Raw genomic sequence first — 26319 nt, 5'->3', positions numbered from 1 at the left:
GCGTATAAAATGCTCATGGTCAAATCTGACCCAGGAAACTCAGCTTGTGTGCTTAGGGCTTATACAGAAGAAATTGTTCATTTCCCTTTCCTTTTCTTATGTTATTGTTGAATACCTCATGCACAAGGGAAATAATCATATCCTAAAGAGAGAGCGAGCGATTGGCTTGTTTAGCTTTTGTTGTTTCTTCCCCTGTTATCTGCTTAATAGAACTTTGTGTGGTGGAAAGATTTTTAAAACACATACATACACAGTATACATGGGGCAACGCACAGGCGGGAGCTGGCAGTGCAGAGAGGAGACACTGGTCTACAGCGACAGCTTCTACTACCAGCCCTTGGGGCACTCACCCCTGTGCTCAAGCGATCATTGTCAATGACAAAGTGACTATTGAAGTTATAATTGTATTAAATTAATGCTAATAATTTGGATATTTTATTTTATTTCTGGCCGCTCAGGTAATGTTAGCCCTTAACCAAGCTTATGTGGTTTTTTTCCCTTTTTTTTTTTTCTTTCTGGGTACATAATATTTGGATATAGGAAATGTGTTATTCTTGCAGCCTTGATATTCAGGGTGGATTTTAAAATATAAATTTTTGTGAGGTTTCAAAGATTAAGGTTATTTTGATAATGTTATTTACAGATTTAAAAGATATGGTTATCACAAGTATGTTGAGGGAGAAAAATGCTGCATAAAATAACTGACTTGGAATAAATCTTTTGCATTAATAAAAAAATTAAAAATATTTAAATACTTATAAAAGTCAATACATCTTATGTTACATGATAAAGGAATAAAAGATGAAAGAAAAACATTTTTGCTTAATATATGCTTACATATAGACAAATGTATTCATAACAAAATAAGGAGAATATACTCATAAAATTACAGTCTGCATTTCTATAACTGGTCACAAGGTTGTAGCTGGTACTACTCTGATGCTTTGGTGATCCAAACTTTCATTTCTGAAAGGTCTGTTCCATTAGTGGTCCTTTCTGGGTCGTAGTTCTTTGCTGACCATAATTACAGAGCATGCCAATGCTGGGAGACATTCCACAGGGTTTCCTTAACTCAAACAGACTCTTCTTTACCTCCATTGTTGCGTAGTAGTCCAGTTGCTCTTTGTATTCGAGATATTAACTACAGTCAATACCTTACCTCCCTTGTTTTCCTGTTGATTCAGAGGTACAAAGAACAAAAGTGGCCATGTAGCAATTTTAATTCCAATTAAGGTATCACCGTTGTGTTTCCAGGTGAAAGCATTCTTCCCTCTAGGACTAAGACCTCTAGGCCAATACAGCTTGAAGTCCGGAAACAGGAAGCAAAAATTCTGCTAGTAGATCATTTAGGGTGATAGTGAAGATGCCATTTCTATTTCTACCCTCAATTCTAGGACCCATGAATTCTGACTTGGAGAAACAACATCATATGTTGGACACTGATTTAGAGCATATGCAGTCTTCTGGAGAACCTGACCCCAGACCTGAAAAATACTGCCACCTACCCAGCACTCTGAGTGTTCAAAAGGCCATGCCACCATTGTATCAGGCCAGCAGCTTCAGTATGCTGGCGAAAGAGTGAATTCCATGAGCCCAGGGGGCATTGTTGCAATACTTTTGCTGTGAAGTTAGTTCCTTGATCAGAAGCAATGCTGAGTAGAAATACTATGATCATGGGTGAGTCATTCTGTCAGTCAATGGATGGCAGTTCTGACAGAAGCATTGCATATAGGGAAGGTAAATCTGAATCCACAGTGTCTATTCCAATAAGGAAACAACCCTGCCAACCCTTGATGGAAGTGGCCCAATGTAATCAACCTGCCCCCAGGTAGCTGGCTGATCATTCTGGAGAATGGTGCCATACCTTGGGCTCCTCTGTGGCTGGAAGGCTAGGCCCTCAGCAGTGGAGCAGCCACATTGAGGTTGGTGAGTGGAGTTCCACGTTGCTAAACCCATCCTGCCACCATGATCACCCTGGTCATGAGCCCCTTGGGTGAAAAGTGGCCTGGCTAGGAAAAAGGCTGACTAGTATCCACAAAATGGGTCATCCTCTCCTCTTGGGCTCTTAAAAACTGTTCCCTGCTGAGATCACCCTTTAGTGAACATTCACATGAGACACAAACCTCTTTCTTACCCATTCAGAGAGGTCTGGCTATTTCTTCTTCCAAGCAAATACACTCACAAGTCTATTGCTCTTTTGTGACCTGCAGGGTTTGTGGAAGTAGTAAGCACTTTGGTCTGGACAAACGTATTCAACAAGATATCCACCCCAGTTTGACAGCAGTTGGGGGTGGCTACTTTATAGGGGCCCCTACATTTTGGTACTAGTTTGTCTTCCAGGGACCTCTATTTCCAGGTTTTAAGAAGAACTTAAATCCTGGGGTTTATTTTTGAAGCAAGTGACCCTCTGCTGTATATTTAGTGGGAGCTGGCAGTGGGCATATTCCTAGATTGCCTTCTGAACTTGTTTGTGATTAATAGTGTACTGCCATTATACAGGCTCACTTTCTTATCTAGCAGCATGTCAGTGGTAAAAAAATAAAATAAAAATAAAAAAGGCCTCCCATAAGTCATTTCAAGTGGGCTAAGCCTCAGACCCCTCCTAGGGCTACAAGATGCTGAGGTGTGCAATAGGAAGCAAGGTGGTCCTGGGCTCATGAGTCTCTTGACAGAGCTCTGCTAAGATTTTCTTCAAAGGAGGGTTCACTGTCTCTACCTTCCCTGAAGACAGGGGGTGCCAAGAGGTAGTCTATCTTTAAGGCCCCTGTGAGCCCCTCTGTGATTTTGGCTATAAAAGAAGACCCATTATTGCCCTGGAGGGATTTGGGGACTATATCCTGGTATTGGGATCATTTGGGTGAAATGTGACTGCCAGTCTCTCCCCTACTCCCACCCCAGGTATGTCCATCAGCAATGAACTGGCCCGAGTAACAAAGGGAGATTTGATGGGTCTATGAGTTATTGGATTGGATGGATCAGTGGGTTACTATACACACAGAAATCACAGGCAAAGGTTACTTGTTTTACTGTTCTTTTAAACCCTTTCTCTGAAAAAGCCTTTGGCCTCACGTTCCATAGTGCATCCTTCCCATGGTGGGTGGCGGCAGATAAGCTCTTGGTCTCCATTTTTGGGCCTCAGAGATTAGAACCTTACCCTCCTTTTATACCAGCCTGTTTTTCCTTTCTCATAGCTGCATTTCTTAGCATTTTCTTCTTCCTGTGGTGAATTGTGGCGGAGGCTAGGGAGTTCGGGGAAGGGTAGCCAGTCACTAGGGCCATAACTTGCTCAGGTTCTTTCAGTGGAGCTGCCTGTTTTTCAGTTCCATCAACTTTGCTGTTTCCTTGGCTCACAAAAGATCCTGCCCTCTGGTAGCCCCTACAGTGGATTACTGCTACCCAGGTCAGGAGCTGTACTGCTTATAAAAGAGCCAGAATCAAATCTGTATGTTTTGTGGGGGGGGGTTATATCTATCAGTTAACATTTCCCTTTTTTCCAAATGGCAGCATGAGCATGTATCACATATCACATGGAACCCATATTTAGAGTCAGTAAAAATGTTTAATTTCTTATCCGTTTTCATTGCAAAGCCTTCAGTAATGCAGTTAGTTCAGCCTTCTGGGCCGACGCCCGGCAGGGCCTTGGTTTCCATGACTTCATCTAGACTAACTGTGGCATACCCTGCCTTTCGGGTTCCCATTGCTACAAAACTTCTATCAGTAAATCACTAGACCTCAAGGCTTCATCTAGAAGGTCAGACTCACTGGAGTAAGTTTATTCTATGGTCTCTAACACACTGATGCACAAAATCTCCACTCTCAACCACTTAACGCAGAGTTGCCAGGTTCAAGGTTTGGCACATCTTAAGGTCATGTCAGACAAAGGAGCCTGGCATGCTGCAGTCCATGAGGCCTCAGAGTCAGATACGACTTAGCAACTGAACAACAACAGCAAGGTAATGTCAGGGTGTCCTTTAGGAGGGACTGACATCTTGTTAGCCTTTCCCCAGTCAACTAATAATGTCCCTTAACTTCCAGCACAGAATGTACATGGTGAGGGTTAACACATCTCAGCATTGTCACAGGGTGAGATTGGGAGCGTCATAACCAACAGGGCTGAGGCCACTCCTGCCCACAGGCAGCCTGGCCATCCCAGGGCCACAGAGTCGAGTTGTGTCGAGAAGTAAGTGCCTGGTGTCTGATCCAGCCCCAGCTTTTGGGTCAGGACTCCTAGTTCTACCCGTCACCTCTCATGAACATATTGGAGGCTTGTCCAAATTCGGAAACCCAGCACTGGTGCTCTGCTCAACTGTCTTAAAGCTGCAAAAGCCCACAGGTGGTCCCTATTCATTGAAGGGGCTCTCTTTTGTCTCTTTAGAGCCTCATTATTGGGGTTTTGCTGGAAGGTCATAATTTGGAACCCAGACAGGATAGAACCCAGCCATCCTGGGAAAATCTTGGAGCTGCCAACTTATGGTCAGAGAAGGTAATACACTAATTGTTGTTTTTGATCAACAATCAGGACTCCTGCCCCTGTGGTCAAAACAAACCCTAAATACTGAGCCCCATGACTGTAAGATCTGAGCCATGGTTGGGAAGACATTATTTCTTCTTTCTGCCACAAAATTTAGAACCTTAACAGTATTTGGATCTAAATCCTGTTTTGTCTCACCTTTTGTTGCTCAACTGCCAAATTGGGTCCAACTCTTTGTGACCCCATGGACTGCAGCACACCAGGCTTCCCTGTTCCTCACCGTCTCCTGGAGTTTGCCCAAATTCACATCCATTGAGTCAGTGATGCCATCCAACCATCTCATCCTCTGCCACTCTGTTCTCCTTTTGCCTTCAATTTTTTCCTGCCCTCAGGGTCCTTTCCAATGAGTCCCCTGTTCACATCAAGTATTGGAACTTCAGCTTCAGCATCAGTCCTTCCAATGAGTTTTCAGGATTGATTTCCTTTAAAATTGACTGGTTTGATCTCCTTGCAATCCAAGGGACTCTCAAAAGTCTTCTCCAACACCACAGTTCAAAAGCATCAATTCTTCGGCACTCAGGTTTCTTTATAGTCAAACTAGCACATCCATACGTGACAACTGGAAAGACCATACCTTTGAGTATATGGACCTTTGTTGGCAAAGTGATCTTTGCTTTTTAGCACACTGTTTAGTCTCACTAAATATCAATAAATCATCAACCTATGCATGAATTCCCTCATTTCCCTTGCTAACATGTTTCCAAAAAGGTGGACGCTATCCCAAAAACCATGCAGAAACACTACTGTCCAGGTATATTGGGTAGCCTCCAGGGTGTCAACGTCCTATTCAAAGACAAAAAAGTACGAGGAGTATGGATGTAGGGGAATAGAGAAAAATGCAGCTTTGAGGTCCAAAACAGAAATACTGAGTGTCCCCTGGCAGGCACTTGGGCAAGGAGGGTGTATGGGTTTGACACCACTGGGTGAAAAGGGATGACAACCACATTTAGTGCTTACAAATCTTGCACAAACTGATATTCCTCATTAGGCTTATGAATGGGGAGGTCTGGAGTGTTGTAAGAGGATTGGCAGGGTTTAATGAGTCCGTGTTTGAAAAATTTGATGAGCAGTGATTGCGTCCTCATCAGAGTCTCAGATTTAAAGATATGTCCTTCCAGGGGTATTTTCCCCCAGGCCTTAATCATTCTTATTGTGTGTGGGGGGCGGGGGTGGGGGTTGGGGAGGTCAGGGAAATTACACACTTTGCCATCCTGGAACCAAGGTATCACAAAATCCAAGATTTAATTGTTTTTAAAATTTGAGGGGATGCCTGAGGAGTATCTTGATGAGCAGCAGGTGGGTCACCTGGGGCTGCTAACAGATGCAGTCTATGTTTGAATTCTCTACCTCCTTAGACTTCACCCTGCCCTAAGCACATACTAGCTCCTAATTGATTAAGCAAATCTCTCCAGAGAAGACGTCAGAGCATTCTGCCATATACAAAAAGGAGTGAGTAATAATAATAGACCTGATTCTGCAGGCAAGGGGAGACGTAAACTGCCTTACCATTGGCCATCTATCAGCTACCATCACAGTGCAGTCAGGGTTGGAGACGGGGCCGGCCAGCCAAGCCAGAACAGAGCAGGAGGCTCCAGTGTTAACAAGAATTAATTTCTGCTTCCCGCCACATTGCGAGTGACCCACAGCTCCTCTGGAGTCATGAGGATGGGATGTGGACCTGGAAAGGCACTCGGGCCCCATCAGACGGTATGCAGGAATCTCTCATAGGAGAGATTTGCAAGGAGCTAGGACATCCCTCCTTCCAGTTCCCTCGCTTTCAACAAAAGACATGCTGCTTTGGGCCCAGACGGCTTCCACTGAGTCAGCCTTCTTGGTCCTCCAGGGTCCCCTTGAGGTCATGGGAGAATCAGTACAGTCAAAAGCTTTTTTTTGTTTGTTTGTTTTTTAATTAGCCTCATATCCATTTTGGCCTCTTCTGTGAAGTATTGCTTATTATTGACCTTGAAGTCCTCCTCTACCAAGGTTGACAATGGGGTTCGGGGCCCAGCCTCAAGCTTTTGTAATGTTTTCCAGATGTCAGGAGTGGCCTGGGAGATAAAATGCATGGCCAATAGTGACCTCCCTTCTGCCGACTCAAGGTCTGGGTGAGTGTCCTTCCCCAAGTGTCTGTCACCTGGCTCAGGAAGACTGCCGGGCTTTCACCTTTTTCCTGTATAATCTCTCGGACCTTATCATAATTTAAAGGCTTCGCTATATGCCTTTTCATGGTTTCCAACAGACAAGTAGCATAATGTCTCCTCCCAGCCTGCCTACATTGTCTACATAGTCCCAGCATGGGTCATGTTCGGGGTTCATCCCCACCTGCCTGATAAGTTTGGTGGTGCTGACTGGCGGCTAGTAGGCCATCTGAGGGTCTCCTGGCATTTCTCAGTCTCTGCTCCTTTTCATCACAGGTACAACAGGGGGCCAGAGTAACCATGATGTCCTGCCAGGTGAGAGGGAATGTCAATCCCAGCCTGGTCAGTTCATCCCTAAACTTGTCAGGCTTCTTTGAGAAGGGGACATTCCCTTGAGTTGTCACTCGACTCCCAGCAGGTGGGAGTCTTCTACTTCCCAGAAGTAAAAGGCCTTGTGGGGCAGAGGTAGGGGCTGTCTTTGAGCTCGATTGGAGTGCCCTGGGGAAAGCTCTGGAGGCTCCAATTTGGGAGGGTTCTGATTTGACAAGGTAAGACGGAAGTCGGAGGGCTGAAGGCGGTGATGGAAGGAAAAAAATGGGGGCCTGAAAAGGGGGTTTGGGGAGGCCAATGGCTTGTCAGTGGTTGAAAAACCGGGGTCCCTGAGGTCTGGCTCTGAGTCTCTTGGGGGCAGCACAGGAACAGAAGGTCCTCGCTCAATGACAGGAACCCCTCAGTCAGGACTCTTGATAAAGTCTCATAAAGAGGGCACATACTCAGCCTCTCTCCATTTTTGAGACTTCTTAACAAATTGGTCCAATTGCAAACTGGTGTCCTAGTTTAAAGGATCCCCCATGCTAGGGCCACTTCTCCTGGTCACCTGAGGCACGTTGGTGTCAGGCTGCAATGCAAAAGAAAATCAGCTTTTTTTTTTTAACTGCCTCCACAATCTTCTATTGTGGAGAATGCAGCCCTGAGGAGAGTCTTTGGGGGTTCCCTGGGCATCTTCCATGTTTCCATATAAGCCTGGAGGCTAACAGTGAGAGACCCTGGGAACTCGAGGCCTGGTATAACCACCAAGGGGATCACAGAATTCCCTCCTCAGAGTCAGACACACACACGAGGGGCTTCCAGGATGAAGGGGACGGGAGTGTAGGCGTGAGGTCCAAAGGAGAGGAAAAGGGGGATAAAAAACGACTGAAAAAGAGAAAGAGGCAGAGAGAGAGATTGCCTTTTCCACTCACCCCCTACAGATGTCTACTCAGGCACCTACCCCGGCACTTCCAGAAAGGGCCAGCGAACGAAGGAGCACCCCGTCCACTGCCTGCCAGGTCCTCGAGCCCAGAATCCAGCCAGCTGTACGCTGTGAAAGTGAGTCGCTCAGTAGTGTCCCATTCTTTGCGACCCCATGGACTGCAGCCCGCCAGGCTCCTCTATCCAGGGAATTCTCCAGGCAAGCATACTGGAATGGGTTTGCCATTTCCTTCTCCAGGGGATCTTCCCCACCCAGGGATCAAACCCTGGTCTCTCACATTGCAGGCAGATTCTTTACCAACTGAGCCTCCAGGGAAACGCGTACGTTGTGTGTGGGACTGGCGCCTACGCGTACCTCACAGAAATCTGTCACCTCAGCCCGTTCCCTCAGGGCTTCTCTCTCCAGCAGGAAAATGAGGATACTGGGACGATCAGACTTCTGGCCACGACATGATACGAGGTCTGATTCCCCTATCACCCTTGGAAATCTCTGGTCAGGAAGAGCCCGGAAGGCAGGGAGCTGCGTGCTGAGAAGCAAGCCCCCCCGCCCCTGCTGGTCACCCGGCGAGATGAGCCGCTGCCGGCCGGAGGGAGCTGGTCCCACAAGCCCACGGCCCGACCTCTCGGAAGGACAGGACAAAAGCAGAGGATGGAGAGGGGACGTAGCAGCTGTCAGGAGAAGGAAGGGGCAAAGGGGAGAAGGAAGCGTTGTCTGAATGAGGGTCCTTAGGCCCCCAGGGGCCAGGAAGGCAGACTTACCAAACGTGGGGGGAGTTAGGGTTTTGGTCTTTTTGTGTCTTGTTCTTGATTTGCTCCAACTGGGCATGCGCTCAGTTATTTTTAGTCCATGCTCCATTACTCTGGGAGAAAATTTAACTGCCACTGTTTACATTGATGATACTTTTATAGTAGCTCATGATTTTGGAATGTTGTGGAAGCAACCTGGTTTCCTTCCTTCTAACAAATACAATTTTTAAACAACTGCTATGTTCACCAATTATTAAATGCAATACTTTAAGCCCGTCACTTCAGCTATTATGATGACTCTGGGGAATCCTAAACTTGACTCTCTGGGAGTGAAGGGAAATAACTTTGCTGACATTTCTGCAAGGAATTAAAGGGCAACAGCTGCCAAACTTGCGTCATGGTCCAAAGGGATATTTCTCCAAATGAAAACAGAAAAACTGGCTAGAGAAGCTCAACAATTGGCCTCAAAAAAAAATAAAATAAAAAAGGAAAATGGAGATTAAAAGTTCAACAATTGTTCTTGTGATAAAAAGAGAAATCTCTGGTTTGGACCAATTTATTCCTTCTCAGATCCAGATTTACCGTTTCACTGCCTGCTCTGCAATAATGGATTGACCGCTATTTTCTCCGTTAGTGAAGGCAGTGGTAGGACTAGCCAGCAGAGGGCACCAGAGGTACATTGACGGAAGAACAGGCTCCACCCGCGTGTAGTGTTTGGCTTTTTTTCCCGCTGCACAGGGCGTGAGCAGCGGTGGCCTAAGAAGTCCAATGATGCTTTATCCCAGGTGCTCACGCTCCCAGAGTATGTCTCCCTTAGGTGATCTCGCTGGCCTCCCTGGGTCCAGTAACCACATTCTTGGATCCTACTGATAACCACCTCATGGACTTCAGGTCTTGTTCCTGCGTCACCACCTCCACAGACTTTGTATAACCCCCGAAACAGTTGTGGTTTACCCACACGCATCCCGATTCAGACACTGTACACTCCAGCGCGCACATGAAGTGGCATTGGTTCTCTCAGCAGCACCCGCTGGAGTTACGTTTTCTGCTTTTCTCCATGTCTGTGGGCTGCCTCTGGCCCGAGCCATCCAGCAGGCAGAAATCACACCTTCTCCAAGGAGGTCCGAACCTCAGCCTTGGGAGAGCGGCCACTCTTCCAAGTGTATCCTCCCTTGGGTACTTTCCCTCAGACCTAAGATACCTGTTGAGTTCTCATGATATCTTTATAACGGCTCTCCAATGGAGTATATTATTAAACTACCCATTTAAATTACTGTGTAATCCCTGTTCTCCTGATTGGACCTGGACAAACATAGGGCCACAGGCACAAGCTAAAGGAGGAACTCCACTGCTACTGTGCTGAATGACACCGGAGAGTCTGACTTGACGGCTTGGCAGACCATAATGAGCAGTTCAAATGGATGGCCACCTTGTGTCCCATGGTAAAATAGTCCATCTCTACTAGATCCCAGTAACACACCATTTCTCAAAAGATACATAAAAATTAGGTTCATGACTTTGAAAAGAACCTTTGCAAGTAAGTGGTCCTGATGCTTTTACTTCCTTGAAAGTATTAGTCGCTCAGTTGTATCTGACTCTTTGCAATCCCATGGACTGTAGCCCGCCAGGCTCCTCTGTCCATGGCATTCTCCAGGCAAGAATACTGGAGTGGGTTGCCGTGCCCTCCTCCAGAGGATCTTCCCGACCCGGGGATTGAACCCCAGTCTCCTATAGTGCAGGTAGATTCTTTACTGTCTAGGCCACCAGGGAAGCCCTTAGCTTCATGGTAAACCTCCTCTTGGTAAACAGGAATCTGAACACACCAAAGCAGGTATACAGCTTCCAAAGAGGAGAAGTGGTAACAAGAGAAAGACTGGATTCAACAACTCCTGAGTAAATGCCACTAGGACAAGTCACAGGCTAGCTGAAGTCTATGGAGGAGGAAGGAGGAAAGTGGGGGAGAGGTTCAGGTCAACTGAAAGAGCAGAACGGAAAAGGGATACTCTCTATGCTTGAGAGACATGGGTCTTGAGACACAACTGGCAGGCTCTCAGGGCTTTATGGGGTGAGGGTCTTTGACTGCTTTTAGCTGACTGAGAGTCTTTTTCAAGTTAGATACAGTGGAAGTTGAAACTGAAAATACAGAGAAAACACCAGACATAATTAGGATGATTCAGGCGCAGTTGATTTATTATTTCATAATTTAAACCGTCAGCAGTGACAATAGAGGGGACAGAGAAATATGTTTGTTTGTTTTTTCTTCTTGGTTTAGGCCAGTTTCTGGTGATTTATTTGGTACTATCCTCTCTATAGGGCAAGACCGTCAGTGACTGTTGCTATAAGGGAAAACAAGATAAAACATAAAATGAAATAAGTGTTACTATTTTTGTGAGCCCACATACTTCTAAAACAAGAAATTTATTTAAAAGGCATGGAAATTGAAGAGAGAGGATCAAGTAAATAATAATCGATTCCAGAAAAAAAAATCATCTGTTAACTCAGCTGCAAATAGTCTTAGTCTTGTGTCTTCCTAAAATATCCTAAGTGCTTATTTATCAATTTTTGGTAACTATCTAGGGCAATAAAGCAAAGTGCCTTTAAAATTCCATTCTAAGTCTATAAACTGATTTTAGTTTAGAACAAAAAAGAAAGAGATACAATATTTCTAAGTACAATCACATTCTATAAAGGATAAAAACACAAACACACATGCACACACCTGTCTATACATCTATATATTGAAATAATTTAACAATGATCATCCTGTGTGCTAATGTTAATGGTTAGGTTTTATTGTTTTGAATAGTTTCAAAGGGATGTTTAGATTCTCATGAATGGATACACTAAAAAATACCCCACAAAACAACAAGGACATCAAAAACAAAAAGCCTAAAAACCAATCAGAGCCAAGAGGAGCCAAAGGAAACATTAAACAAAAAATAATGATGTCTCATGAATGGACTCTGGACCAGAAGAAGAACATCTATTAAAAGCTAAGAAAATATGAATACAGTATGGACCTTAGTTAATAATGATATATTAAATTGCTTTATCAATTGTAACTTATCAACTAATATTAGATGGTAATAATAGAGAAGACTGAGTGTAAAATATATGGAAGGTTGTACTCTTTTCTCAATTTTCTGTAAATTGAAAATATTTCAGTGCAATAAAGCCTCTTTGGAATTAAAAAAAAATGCATGAATATTTATTACTTGTTACTACTATAATAAGCAGAATGATTTGCATACTCACAAGCATATACAATTTATTGAATAAATCAAGAGAGGGGAGTAATGGCAAGATGCAGGCATTGCAAGCTCTCTGGACAGAAAAGGATCTTACTCTCATTAAAATCTAAGGTATTCCTTCAGAATTATGATTAATGGAAATGGTTAAGCATAAAATAAAGTCAAAATGTTTGTTGTAAAACTCAGCACAAAACTGAAAATGATCAAATATTTTTGGAGCCAAGAAAATAATGTTTAAAAAACAAGAATTAACAGTAGGCTAGATCTAAAATTCAAGCTTAAATAACAGAAAAATCAGTGGAGAGAGTTAAGAGAAGGTAAAAATACACTCAGCAGTCCTTAAAATAAATGGAGTCTCAAAAGTGCCTCTAATCCATTATTATTAATATTATATTACATATTTGTCTTTCTATGTATACTCATTAAAGAAAGCTCATTACGGAGAACAAAATGGTAGAGAAGCAGGTGGACCATGGACTAAATCTCTCTCCACGGATACATCAGGAATACACCTTCAGACACAGAAGTGCATTCAGGACACCAGCTGAAAGTGGACAGGAGGACCAGACGAGCAGAAAAGAAGAGAACCACGCAAAACTCAGTAGGACAAGGAACTAGGGGGAAAAAGAGGAGTGTTAGTAGGACTGGACCTGCCCTCGGCAGGTGGGGGAACTGAAGCAGGGGTCCACTCCCCACATCATCGGGGCAACTGTCTGAGTCAGAGGAAAAACATTTAAGGCTGAGAGTAAAACAGCCAATCCGTGGCAGCCTAAATGGAATGAGACTCAGACAGTCCTTGCCGCAGCCATACATACCCTGGACAGGGACGCAGGTCCCCTGGAAGGGGCAGCGGCTGGGAGCTGGAGATTAGGGATTGTGGAGAAATCCCAGGGCGAGGGCTGCTGTTGACTGCAGAGAGATGGATCGAGAGGATGTGAGGGAGGAGATTGTGGTGGGAAAAGCCTGTGGAGGAAAGCCAGGCAGCCAAGAAAGCAAGGCGATAAGGCTGAGTCACCTGCAGGGGGTGGAGCCATCACCATGGCCTCTCTCTCTCCCCACATGCCTGCATCAGCAGCTGAACAATAGAGAGGCTGGCCCATCAAATGCCCGACACTCAACTACACAGCAGGACCCCACACAAGGTGCCCCTTTAAGTGACTGATGTGCAAAACCCAGCCGGGGGGGGCCCTCTGCGTGCCTGACACACGGACCAACACAGAAGGATCCCAGGGAAGGGAGCCCTCTAAGTGCCTGAACGGAAGGAGATATGGAGAAAAACTGGCCAAAGAGGCTTTCTCGTCCCCAGCTACAAGAGGCTTGAAAGAGACTCTGACAGGGCCATAACTCCTGTGGTGGAGGCAGTCTGTGTCCCTGCACACTTGGCACCGCCAGGGTCCCCACAAGCCAAGCCGCTGTGCCCACTTCATGGTCAACCCTCACTGGGGCAGAGCTGACACAGGCAAAAATGCCCTGTGTTTATGCACCCAGGGTCGCTTGGGTCTGTCCAACTCTTTACAACCCTGCGGACTGTGGCCTGTCAGGCTTCCAGGCGAGAATACTGGAGCTTACTGGCCAATCCTGGTTGCCACACCCCCTAGAGCACTCTATTTCCTGCTGCCCGAGCCGCCAACCCCCCTGAGGACCCGGTGCTGCCAGAGCCCCTGCAACCCAAGCATCTGCATCACCTCCACGCCTGGCCCTCACTGGGCAGACCCGAGTCCTCCAGGGCAGCCTCAGGAGCAAACCCCGGTGGGCGACCCACATGCAGAGGTGGAAAGAAAACCACAGTGGGAACCCAGGGCAGTGTGGCCAAGGAAGAAGACCCAAACCCCTCCCACCAGCTGTACAAGCTGCAGATTAAATCCACACAATCAACTAGGCAGACTCTGTGTCTATGAAACATACATAAAAGGACACTGAGAGCTCCCACAAAAGAAAACGCACCAGTTCTGACAGCTGTGGACATTGGAGGCAAGAACACACAGGAGTAGGAGCAGATTAGAGTCTGAGATGCCCCCACAGTGGGTCCAGAGACCAGCACAGTGTTGGAGGGCATCCTAGGGAGGGGAGGTGGACTGTGACTCCCAGCGAGGGAAAGGGCTCTGACAGCAGTGACACAAGAAAAACATTTTTTATTCTTGTGTTTTGACTTGTTCTGTAGACTCTTTGGGATTTTTTTACTTTTTCCTTTTTCTATTTTTTTCCCTTCCCACCACCTCCTCCCATTGTAGTTGTCGATTTTATTGGCACTATGAAATCTAATTGAGTTTTTAAGTTTCATTTTTTCCTTTCTTTTTTTTTTTTCTTTTTTTTCTTTATTATTATTTTTTTTTTCCAGTGGGTTTGTCATACATTGATATGAATCAGCCATGGATTTACATGTATTCCCAATCCTGATCCCCCCTCCCACCTCCCTCTCCACCCGATTCCTCTGGGTCTTCCCAGTGCACCAGGCCGGAGCACTTGTCTCGTGCATCCCACCTGGGCTGGTGATCTGTTTCACCATAGATAGTATATATGCTGTTCTTTTGAAATATCCCACCCTCACATTCTCCCACAGAGTTCAAAAGTCTGTTCTGTATTTCTGTGTCTCTTTTTCTGTTTTGCATATAGGGTTATCGTTATCACCTTTCTAAATTCCATATATATGTGTTAGTATGCTGTAATGTTCTTTATCTTTCTGGCTTACTTCACTCTGTATAATGGGCTCCAGTTTCATCCATCTCATTAGGACTGGTTCAAATGAATTCTTTTTAATGGCTGAGTAATATTCCATGGTGTATATGTACCACAGCTTCCTTATCCATTCATCTGCTGATGGGCATCTAGGTTGCTTCCATGTCCTGGCTATTATAAACAGTGCTGCGATGAACATTGGGGTGCACGTGTCTCTTTCAGATCTGGTTTCCTCAGTGTGTATGCCCAGAAGTGGGATTGCTGGGTCATATGGCAGTTCTATTTCCAGTTTTTTAAGAAATCTCCACACTGTTTTCCATAGTGGCTGTACTAGTTTGCATTCCCACCAACAGTGTAAGAGGGTTTCCTTTTCTCCACACCCTCGCCAGCATTTATTGCTTGTAGACTTTTGGATAGCAGCCGTCCTGACTGGCGTGTAATGGTACCTCATTGTGGTTTTGATTTGCATTTCTCTAATAATGAGTGATGTTGAGCATCTTTTCATGTGTTTGTTAGCCATCTGTATGTCTTCTTTGGAGAAATGTCTGTTTAGTTCTTTGGCCCACTTTTTGATTGGGTCATTTATTTTTCTGGAATTGAGCTGCAGGAGTTGCTTGTATATTTTTGAGATTAATCCTTTGTCTGTTGCTTCATTTGCTATTATTTTCTCCCAATCTGAGGGCTGTCTTTTCACCTTGCTTATAGTTTCCTTTGTAGTGCAAAAGCTTTTAAGTTTAATTAGGTCCCATTTGTTTAGTTTTGCTTTTATTTCCAATATTCTGGGAGGTGGGTCATAGAGGATCTTGCTGTGATTTATGTCGGAGAGTGTTTTGCCTATGTTCTCCTCTGGGAATTTTACAGTTTCTGGTCTTACATTTAGATCTTTAATCCATTTTGAGTATATTTTTGTGTATGGTGTCAGAAAGTGTTCTAGTTTCATTCTTTTACAAGTGGTTGACCAGTTTTCCCAGCACCACTTGTTAAAGAGGTTGTCTTTTTTCCATTGTATATCCTTGCCTCCTTTGTCAAAGATAAGGTGTCCATAGGTTCGTGGATTTATCTCTGGGCTTTCTATTCTGTTCCATTGATCTATATTTCTGTCTTTGTGCCAGTACCATACTGTCTTGATGACTGTGGCTTTGTAGTAGAGTCTGAAGTCAGGCAGGTTGATTCCTCCAGTTCCATTCTTCTTTCTCAAGATTACTTTGGCTATTCGAGGTTTTTTGTATTTCCATACAAATTGTGAAATTCTTTGGTCTAGTTCTGTGAAAAATACCGTTGGTAGCTTGATAGGGATTGCATTGAATCTATAGACTGCTTTGGGTAGAATAGCCATTTTGACAATATTGATTCTTCCAATCCATGAACACGGTATGTTTCTCCATCTGTTTGTGTCCTCTTTGATTTCTTTCATCAGTGTTTTATAGTTTTCTATGTATAGGTCCTTTGTTTCTTTAGGTAGATATACTCCTAAGTATTTTATTCTTTTTGTTGCAATGGTGAATGGTATTGTTTCCTTAATTTCTCTTTCTGTTTTTTCATTGTTAGTATATAGGAATGCAAGGGATTCCTGTGTGTTAATTTTATATCCTGCAACTTTACTATATTCATTGATTAGCTCTAGTAATTTTCTGGTAGAGTCTTTAGGGTTTTCTATATAGAGGATCATGTCATCGGCAAACAGTGAGAGTTTCACTTCTTCTTTTCCTATCTGGATTCCTTTTACTTCTTTTTCTGCTCTGATTGCTGTGGCCAGAACTTCCAACACTATGTTGAATAGTAGTGGTGAGAGTGGGCACCCTTGTCTTGTTCCTGATTTCAGGAGAAATGCCTTCAATTTTTCACCATTGAGGGTGATGCTTGCTGTGGGTTTGTCATATATAGCTTTTATTATGTTGAGGTATGTTCCATCTATTCCTGCTTTTTGGAGAGTTTTAATCATAAATGAGTGTTGAATTTTGTCAAAGGCTTTCTCTGCATCTATTGAGATAATCATATGGTTTTTATCTTTCAATTTGTTAATGTGGTGTATTACATTGATTGATTTGCGGATATTAAAGAATCCTTGCATTCCTGGGATGAAGCCCACTTGGTCATGGTGTATGATTTTTTTAATATGTTGTTGGATTCTGTTTGCTAGAATTTTGTTAAGGATTTTTGCATCTATGTTCATCAGTGATATTGGCCTGTAGTTTTCTTTTTTTGTGGCATCTTTGTCTGGTTTTGGAATTAGGGTGATGGTGGCCTCATAGAATGAGTTTGGAAGCTTACCTTCATCTGCAATTTTCTGGAAGAGTTTGAGTAAGATAGGTGTTAGCTCTTCTCTAAATTTTTGGTAGAATTCAGCTGTGAAGCCATCTGGTCCTGGGCTTTTGTTTGCTGGAAGATTTTTGATTACAGTTTCGATTTCCTTGCTTGTGATGGGTCTGTTAAGATCTTCTATTTCTTCCTGGTTCAGTTTTGGAAAGTTATACTTTTCTAAGAATTTGTCCATTTCATCCAAGTTGTCCATTTTATTGGCATAGAGCTGCTGGTAGTAGTCTCTTATGATCCTTTGTATTTCAGTGTTATCTGTTGTGATCTCTCCATTTTCATTTCTAATTTTGTTAATTTGGTTTTTCTCTCTTTGTTTCTTAATGAGTCTTGCTAATGGTTTGTCAATTTTGTTTATTTTTTCAAAAAACCAGCTTTTAGCTTTGTTGATTTTTGCTATGGTCTCTTTAGTTTCTTTTGCATTTATTTCTGCCCTGATTTTTAAGATTTCTTTCCTTCTGCTAACTCTGGGGTTCTTCATTTCTTCCTTCTCTAATTGCTTTAGGTGTAGAGTTAGGTTATTTATTTGGTTTTTTTCTTGTTTCTTGATGTAAGCCTGTAATGCTATGAACCTTCCCCTTAGCACTGCTTTTACAGTGTCCCATAGGTTTTGGGTTGTTGTGTTTTCATTTTCATTCATTTCTATACATATTTTGATTTCTTTTTTGATTTCTTCTATGATTTGTTGGTTATTCAGAAGCGTGTTATTTAGCCTCCACATGTTTGAAGTTTTAACAATTTTTTTCCTGTAATTGAGATCTAATCTTACTGCACTGTGGTCAGAAAAGATGACTGGAATGATTTCAATTTTTTTGAATTTTCCAAGACCAGATTTATGGCCCAGGATGTGATCTATTCTGGAGAATGTTCCGTGTGCACTTGAGAAAAAGGTGAAGTTGATTGTTTTGGGGTGAAATGTCCTATAGATATCAATTAGGTCTAGCTGGTCCATTGTGTCATTTAAGGTTTGTGTTTCCTTGTTAATTTTCTGTTTAGTTGATCTATCCATAGTTGTGAGTGGGGTATTAAAGTCTCCCACTATTATTGTGTTACTATTAATTTCCTCTTTCATACTCGTTAGTGTTTGCCGCACATATTGCGGTGCTCCTATGTTGGGTGCATATATATTTATAATTGTTATATCTTCTTCTTTGATTGATCCTTTGATCATTATGTAGTGTCCTTCTTTGTCTCTTTTCACATCCTTTATTTGAAAGTCTATTTTATCTGATATGAGTATTGCGACTCCTGCTTTCTTTTGGTCTCCGTTTGCATGAAATATTTTTTTCCAGCCCTTCACTTTCAGTCTGTATGTGTCCCTTGTTTTGAGGTGGGTCTCTTGTAGACAGCATATATAGGGGTCTTGTTTTTGTATCCATTCAGCCAATCTTTGTCTTTTGGTTGGGGCATTCAACCCATTTACATTTAGGGTAATTATTGATAGGTGTGGTCCCGTTGCCATTTACTTTGTTGTTTTGGGTTCACGTTTATACAACCTTTCTGCATTTCCTGTCTAGAGAAGATCCTTTAGCATTTGTTGAAGAGCTGGTTTGGTGGTGCTGAATTCTCTCAGCTTTTGCTTATCTGTAAAGCTTTTGAATTCTCCTTCATATCTGAATGAGATCCTTGCTGGATACAGTAATCTAGGTTGTAGGTTATTCTCTTTCATTACTTTCAGTACGTCCTGCCATTCCCTTCTGGCCTGGAGGGTTTCTACCGATAGATCAGCTGTTATCCTTATGGGAATCCCTTTGTGTGTTATTTGTTGTTTTTCCCTTGCTGCTTTTAATATTTGTTCTTTGTGTTTGATCTTTGTTAATTTGATTAATATGTGTCTTGGGGTGTTTCGCCTTGGGTTTATCCTGTTTGGGACTCTCTGGGTTTCTTGGACTTGGGTGGCTATTTCCTTCCCCATTTTAGGGAAGTTTTCAGCTATTATCTCCTCGAGTATTTTCTCATGGCCTTTCTTTTTGTCTTCTTCTTCTGGAACTCCTATGATTCGAATGTTGGGGCGTTTCACAGTGTCCCAGAGGTCCCTGAGGTTGTCCTCATTTCTTTTGATCCTTTTTTCTTTTTTCCTCTCTGCTTCATTTATTTCCACCATTTTATCTTCTACCTCACTTATCCTATCTTCTGCCTCCGTTATTCTACTCTTGGTTCCCTCCAAAGTGTTTTTGATCTCATTCATTGCATTATTCATTTTTAATTGACTCTTTTTTATTTCTTCTAGGTCTTTATTAAACAGTTCTTGAATCTTTTCAATCTTTGTTTCCAGGCTATTTATCTGTAACTCCATTTTGTTTTCAAGATTTTGGATCATTTTTATTATCATTATTCTAAATGCTTTTTCATGTAGATTCCCTATCTCCTCCTCTTTTGTTTGACTTGGTGGGCATTTTTCATGTTCCTTTACCTGTTGGGTATTTCTTTGCCTTTTCATCTTGTTTAGATTGCTGTATCTGGAGTGGGCTTTCTGTATTCTGGAGGTCTGTGGTTCCTTTTTGTTGTGGAGGATTAACCCAGTGGGTGGGGTTAGATGATTGGCTTGTCAAGATTTCCTGGTTAGGGAAGCGTGCGTCAGTGTTCTGGTGCGTGGAACTTGATTTCTTCTCTTTGGAGAGCAATGGAGTGCCCAGTAATGAGTTTTGAGATGGGTCTATGTGTTAGGTGTGACCTTGGGCAGCCTGTATGTTGATGTTCAGGGCTATGTTCCTGCGTTGCTGGAGAATTTGCGTGGTATGTCTTGCTCTAAAACTTATTGGCTCTTGGGTGGTGGTTGGTTTCAGTGTAGGTATGAAGGCTTTTGGACATTCACTTATTACTTAAAGTTCCATGTAGTCAGGAGTTTTCTGGTGTTCTCAGGTTTTGGGCTTAAGTCTCCTGCCTCTGGATTTCAGTTTTATTCTTCCTGTAGTCTCAGGACTTCTCCAACTATACAGCCCTGATAAGAAAACTTCTAGGTTAATGGCTAAAAGATTCTCCCCCGTTAGGGACACCCAGATAGGTTCACAGAGTTACATGAAGAAGAGGAGAGGGAGGAGGGAGATAGAGGTGAGCAGGAGGAGAAAAAGGGGGACTCAAGAGGAGAGAGACAGATCTACGCAGCTGTCTGTTCCCAGAGTGTTCTCCGTAGCCCAGTCACCTACAAAGATTCACAGAATTGGATTGGGAAGAGAAGGGGAAAGGAGGAAATAGAGGTGTTCTGAGGTAGAAAACAGTCAAGATTGGGAGAGAATAATCTTCGGTTTAAAAATAGGGCTTCTCTTCTTTTTTTTTTTTTTTTTTTGTAAGGTTATAGTGTATTGAAAATGAAAATTAAGGAGTAGTAGAGGAGTACTAGAGGACTTTAAAAGAAATAAGAGAAAAAGAAAAATAGAAAATAGAAGAGAAAAAGGAAAGAAAAAAAAGAAGAAAAAAGAAAAAAAAAGAAAGAAAAAAAAAAAAAAAAAGAAAGAAAGAAAAAAAAAATTTTTTCCCCCTAATTAAAAAATCGTAAAAGTCTATGGAAATGAAAGTTAAGGAGTAATAGGGGAGTAATAGGGGATTTTAAAGGAAAATAAAAGAGAAAAAATAAAAAAAAGAAAAAAAGAAAAAAAGAAAAAAAAAAAGAGAGAAAAAAGTAAAATTATATCTAGGAGTTTCTCTGGAGCTGTTGCGGTCAGTGTGGGTTTGGCTCAGTTTCAGATAGCTCCTCAGTCCAGCTTACGCTTCTCGATATCTACAGGCCCCTTCCGGTGTAGTTGGTGTTTTCTACAGGGATTTTAATCTGTTGCACCAGTCCCTTCTGAAGCGGTTCCCTTTGCTTATTTGGCTTCTGTTTGCCGGTCTCTTCAGAGCCTCATTTCCGCCCTGACACAGGCGGGCGGAGGTGGACTCTTACTCAGGTAGCTAGTTCCGTCGCGCTGCCGGGAGGGGCTGGCGCTGCCGGGAGGGGCTGACGCCGCTTTCTCCGTCTGCGCTGCTCAGGCTCCCGGCTGTTCTATATGGAGCGCGCCCCGCGCTGCGCGAGGTTCCAGCCCTCGGGTGTTACACAAAAGCGCGGAACGAAAAGCTGCGCCTGCTCTCTGTGCCTTCCCCGTCAGAGCGGTCCAGGCAGCCAGGGGCTTGGTGGGCGCACTCTCCCCAGGTGTGGCGCGCCCACTCCCTTCCGCGGACCCAGTCTCAGTTTCCGCTGGCGCCAGTCGGGTGCGCGCGCCTTCCGCCCTCCGCGTCCCCAGCCCCAGTCCCCGCCAGCGCCGGTCGGGTGCTGCGCCCTGTGTCTTGCTGCGACCTTCCCCTCCCCCCTGCCCCCTGCCTCCGGCAGGGCTGGGCCGGTCCGCAGCCTGCGAGCTCCTCTCTGGACCCTCTCAGTCTCTTTGTTCTGCGAGCGGCCGGCAGTGTGTTCGGGCCGGTTAATTTTCTCTCTCTCTTTTGGTCTCCCGCAGTTCAAGTTGGCAACTCACAGAAGCTCCCTCCGATTGTCCTCAGGGCACTCAGGCCCGGACCCTACCCCAAGCAATGCCGCCTAAGAGTTCCCGGGACGGATCTCCGTCCTTAGCTCTTTTGTCTCACTTTTTATCTTTTATATTTTGTCCTACCTCCTTTCGAAGACAATGGGCTGCTTTTCTGGGCTCCTGATGACCTCAGCTAGCGATCAGAAGTTGTTTCGCGAAGTTTGCTCTGTGTTCAGTTATTCTTTTGATGAATTTGTAGGAGAGAAAGTGGTCTCCCCGTCCTACTCCTCCGCCATCTTGGCTCCTCCCCCCATTTTTTCCTTTCTAAGTCACATTCTTTGTTGTTCTTATAAACTTCTGTCGCTAAGCTGGACTTTTGCTAATCTGTGGAGATTTTCTTTCTTTTTTTTCCTCTATTTTAACTTTAATTTTAAACTTTTTAAAAACTTATTGTTTCCACATTTATTTCTTTGTTTGCTTTTCCTACTGTTCTTTTCCCCTTGGAGTTAATCTTTAATGTATATAAATCTTCTTTATCTAGATCTATTTAACATTGCATACTTATTCTTTCTTTCTTTTATTTCTTTCCGTTCCTCTCAAATTATTTGTTAGTTTTGTTTTCATAGCTTTATTCCCCACTTGGCACCTTGCTTTAGTTTTGTTTTCCAGTTTATGCTTTAGTTAGTTTTATTTTTAACTGGTAAATACAATTTTTTATTTCCTTTGTTCGCTGGGTCAATCTATTGTATGTTATTTTTGTTCGACTGCTTTGATTTTGCTTATGGGTCTATATGTATATGTGTATATGCAGTCACACTTTTTATTGTTTTATAAACTTCTGCCTCTATGTTGGGTATTACAGTACTGTGGTGCTTTCTTTTTTTTTTTTTTCCTTACTTCTTCCTTTCTTTTTTTCTTTTCTCTCTTTCTTTTAATTTTATTAAACCTATTATATTTTCCTCCATTTATTCCTTTCTTTGCTTTTCCTACTGTTTAATGCTCAAAATTCTCCAAGCAAGGCTTCGGCAATATGTGAACCGTGAACTTCAGATGTTCAAGCTGGATTTAGAAAAGGCCGAGGAACCAGAGATCAAATTGCTAACATCTGCTAGATCATCAAAAAGGCAAAAGAGTTCCAGAAAAACATCTGTTTCTGCTTTATTGACTATGCCAAAGCCTTCGACTGTGTGGATCCCAATAAACTGTGGAAAATTCTGAAAGAGATAGGAATACCAGACCACTGACCTGCCTCTTGAGAAACTGGTATGCAGGCCAGGAAGCAACAGTTAGAACTGGACATGGAACAACAGACTGGTTCCAAATAGGAAAAGGAGTACATAAAGGCTGTATATTGTCACCCTGCTTATGTAACTTAGATGCAGAGTACATCATGAGAAACCCTGGGCTGGAAGAAGCACAAGCTGGAATCAAGATTGCTGGGAGAAATATCAGTAACCTCAGGTATGCAGATGACACCACCCTGATGGCAGAAAGTGAAGAGGAATTTAAAAGCCTCTTGATGAAAGTGAAAGAGGAGAGCGAAAAAGTTGGCTTAAAGCTTAACATTCAGAAAACTAAGATCATGGCATCTGGTCCCATCACTTCATGGAAAATAGATGGGAAAACAGTGGAAACAGTGTCAGACTTTATTTTTTTGGGCTCCAAAATCACTGCAGATGGTGATTGAAACCATGAAATTAAAAGACACTTATTCCTTGGAAGGAAATTGATGACCAACCTGGTTAGCATACTAAAAAGCAGAGACATTACTTTGCCAACAAAGTCCGTCTAGTCAATGTTATCGTTTTTCCTGTGGTCATGTATGGATGTGAGAGTTGGACTGTGAAGAAATTTGAGCACCGAAAAATTGATGCTTTTGAAGTGTGGTGTTGGAGAGGACTGTTGAGAGTCCCTTGGTCTGCAAGGAGATCCAACCAGTCCATCCTGAAGGAGATCAGTCCTGGGTGTTCATTGGAAGGACTGATGCTGAAGCTGAAACTCTAATACTTTGGCCACCTCATGTGAAGAGTTGACTCATCGGAAAAGACCCTGATGCTGGGAGGGATTGGGGGCAGGAAGAGAAGGGGATGACAGAGGATGAGATGGCTGGATGGCATCACTGACTCAATGGGCATGAATTTGAGTAAGCTCCAGGAGCTGGTGATGGACAGTGAGGCCTGGCATGCTGCGATTCATGGGGTGGCAAAGAGTCGGACACGAGTGAGCAACTGAACTGAACTGAACTGAAATGGATTAAATGCTTCAACCAAAAGACACAGACTGGCTGAATGGATACAAAAACAAGACCCATATATATGCTTTCTACAAAAACTCACTTCAGACCTAAAGACACACAGACTGAAAGTGAGAGGATGGAAAAATATATTCCATGCAAATGGGAAGCAAAAGAAAGCAGGGGTAGCAATCCTCACATCAGACAAAATAGACCTTAAAGTAAAGAAGTTTACAGGAGATAAGGAAGGACACTACATAATGGTCAAGGGGTCAATCCAAGAGGAACACATAACAATTGTAAGTATCAATGCACCCAACACAGGAGCACCTCAATACATAAGACAAACATAACAGACATAAAAGGAGAAATTGAAAGTAACACAATAACGTAAGAAACTTTAAGAGCCCACTCACACCAATGGACAGATCATCAAAAAAGAAAGTTAATAAGGAAACACAAGTCTTAAAGGATACATTAGAAGAGATGGATCTCATTGATATCTTCAGGACATTCCATACAAATGCATAAGAATAAACCTTCTTCGCAAGGGCACATAAAACATTCTCCAAGAGAGACCACATCATGGGTCACAAATCAAACCTCAGTAAATTTAAGAAAATTGAAATCATATCAAGAATCTTCTCCAACCACAATGCTATGAGACTAGATATCAATTACAAGAAAAAAAAAACTGTAAGAAACACAAACACATAGAGATGAAACAACATGTTTCTAAATAACCAACTGGTTACTGAAGAAATCAAAAAGGAAATCAAAAAATTTCTAGAAACAAATGACAATGAAAACATGACAACTCAAAACCTATGGGATTCAGCAGAAGCAGTTTTAAGAGGGAAGTTTATAACAATACAATCCTACTCAAGAAACAAGAAAAACATAGAGTAGACAACCTAACTTTACACCTAAAACAACTGGGAAAAGAAGAAATAAAAGACCCAAAAATTAATTGAAGGAAAGAAATCATAAAGATCTGAGCAGAAATATATGAAAAAGAAATTTAAAAAATACTAAAGATTAATAAAAATAAAAGCTAGTTCTTTGAGAAGATAAGCAAAATTGACAAAACTTTAGCTAGACTCTTCAAGAAAAAAAGAGAAGAATCAAATCAACGAAATTAGAAATGAAAAAGGAAAGGTTACAACAGACAATGCAGAAATACAAAGGATTATAACAGACTATTATGAACAACTATATATAAAATGGATAACCTGGAAGAAATGGACAGGTTCTTAGAAAAGTTCAATCTTCCAAGACTGAACCAGTAAGAAGTAGATATTATGAACAACCCAATTACAAGCACTTAAATTGAAGCTGTGATTAAAAAAAAAAAAAAAAAAAAAAACTCCCAAAAAAACAAAAGCCCAGGACCAGAGGGCTTCACAGGAGAATTCTCTCAAACATTTAGAGAAGAGCTAGTGCCTATCTTTCTAAAACTCTTTCAAAAAATGGCAGAGGAAGGAACACTTCCAAACTCATTCTACAAGGCCACCCACCATCATTCTGATACCAAAACCAGAGACAACACAGAAAAAGAAAACTACAGCCAATATCACTGGTGAACATAGATGCAAAAGTCCTCAACAAAATTATAGCAAACAGAATTCAGCAACACATCAAAAAGCTCATATACCATGATCAAGCTGGGTTTATTCCAGGAATGCAAGGATTCTTCACTATACACAATTCAATCAATGTGATACACCAGATTAACAAATTGACAGATAAAAACCATATGATCATCTCAGTAGATGCAGAAAAGGCCTTTGACAAAATTCAGCACCATTTATGATGAAAACTCTTCAAAAAAAGGGCATAGAAGGCACCTACCTCAACAGAGTGAAGACTATATAGATAAGCCTATAGCAAACATTATTCTCAATGGTGAAGGATTGAAAGCATTCCCCCTAAGATCAGGAAAAACACAAGGGTGTCCACTTTTACCACTATTATTCAACATATTTCTAGAAGTCTTAACTACAGCAGTTAGAGAAGGGAAAAAAAAATAAAAAGAATCCAGATTAGGAAAGAAGTAAAGCTCTCACTGTTTGCAAATGACATGATACTGTACATGGAAAACCCTAAAGATAGTATCAGAAAATTACTAAAGCTAATCAGTGAATTTAGCAACGTTGCAGGATACAAAATCAACACACAGAAATCACTTGCAGTTCTATATACTAACAATGAAAAATCATGTGCTCACTTTGGCAGCACATATACTAACAGTGAAAAATCAGAAAGAGAAATTAAGGAATCACTCCCATTCACCACTGCAACAAAAAGAGTTAAATATCTAGGAATAAACCTACCTAAGCAAACAGAAAAACTGTACATAGAAAATTATAACACACTAATGAAAGAAATCAAGGATTACATAACAGATGGAGAAATATTCCATGTTCCTGGGTAGGAAGAATCAACATTGTGAAAATGACTATACTACCAAATGCATTCAACAGATTCAACGCAATCCCTATCAAATTACCAATGACATTTTTCACAGAACTAGAACTAAAAATTTCACAATTCATATGGAAACACAAAAGACCCTGAATAGCCAAAGCAGTCTTGAGAAAGAAGAATGAAGCTGGAGGAAACAACGTTCCTGACTTCAGATTATACTGCAAAGCTACAGTCATCAAGACAGTATGGTACTGGCACACAAACAGAAATATAGACCAATGGAACAAGATAGAAAACCCAGAAATAAACCCATGCACCT

The 26319-nt window shown here is 42.4% G+C and overlaps 1 protein-coding gene across 1 annotated transcript in view; it reads right to left on the bottom strand.

Annotated features, from left to right (window-relative positions):
* Nucleotides 1-10859: 10859 nt before the first annotated feature.
* Nucleotides 10860-26319, bottom strand: part of LOC122687963 (disintegrin and metalloproteinase domain-containing protein 5-like) — a 127111-nt gene continuing 111651 nt past the window's right edge. The window contains exon 21 of the mRNA XM_043893725.1: nucleotides 10860-11003. Within this exon, the coding sequence (XP_043749660.1) occupies nucleotides 10991-11003 (13 nt within the window). The 3' untranslated portion in view covers nucleotides 10860-10990. The remainder of the gene's footprint in view (nucleotides 11004-26319) is intronic.

This window comes from Cervus elaphus, chromosome 32 (assembly GCF_910594005.1).
Source record: "Cervus elaphus chromosome 32, mCerEla1.1, whole genome shotgun sequence".
Lineage (NCBI taxonomy): Eukaryota > Metazoa > Chordata > Mammalia > Artiodactyla > Cervidae > Cervus > Cervus elaphus.
Note: the sequence above shows the minus strand (reverse complement) of the source record. Positions and strands in the feature narration are given on the sequence as shown.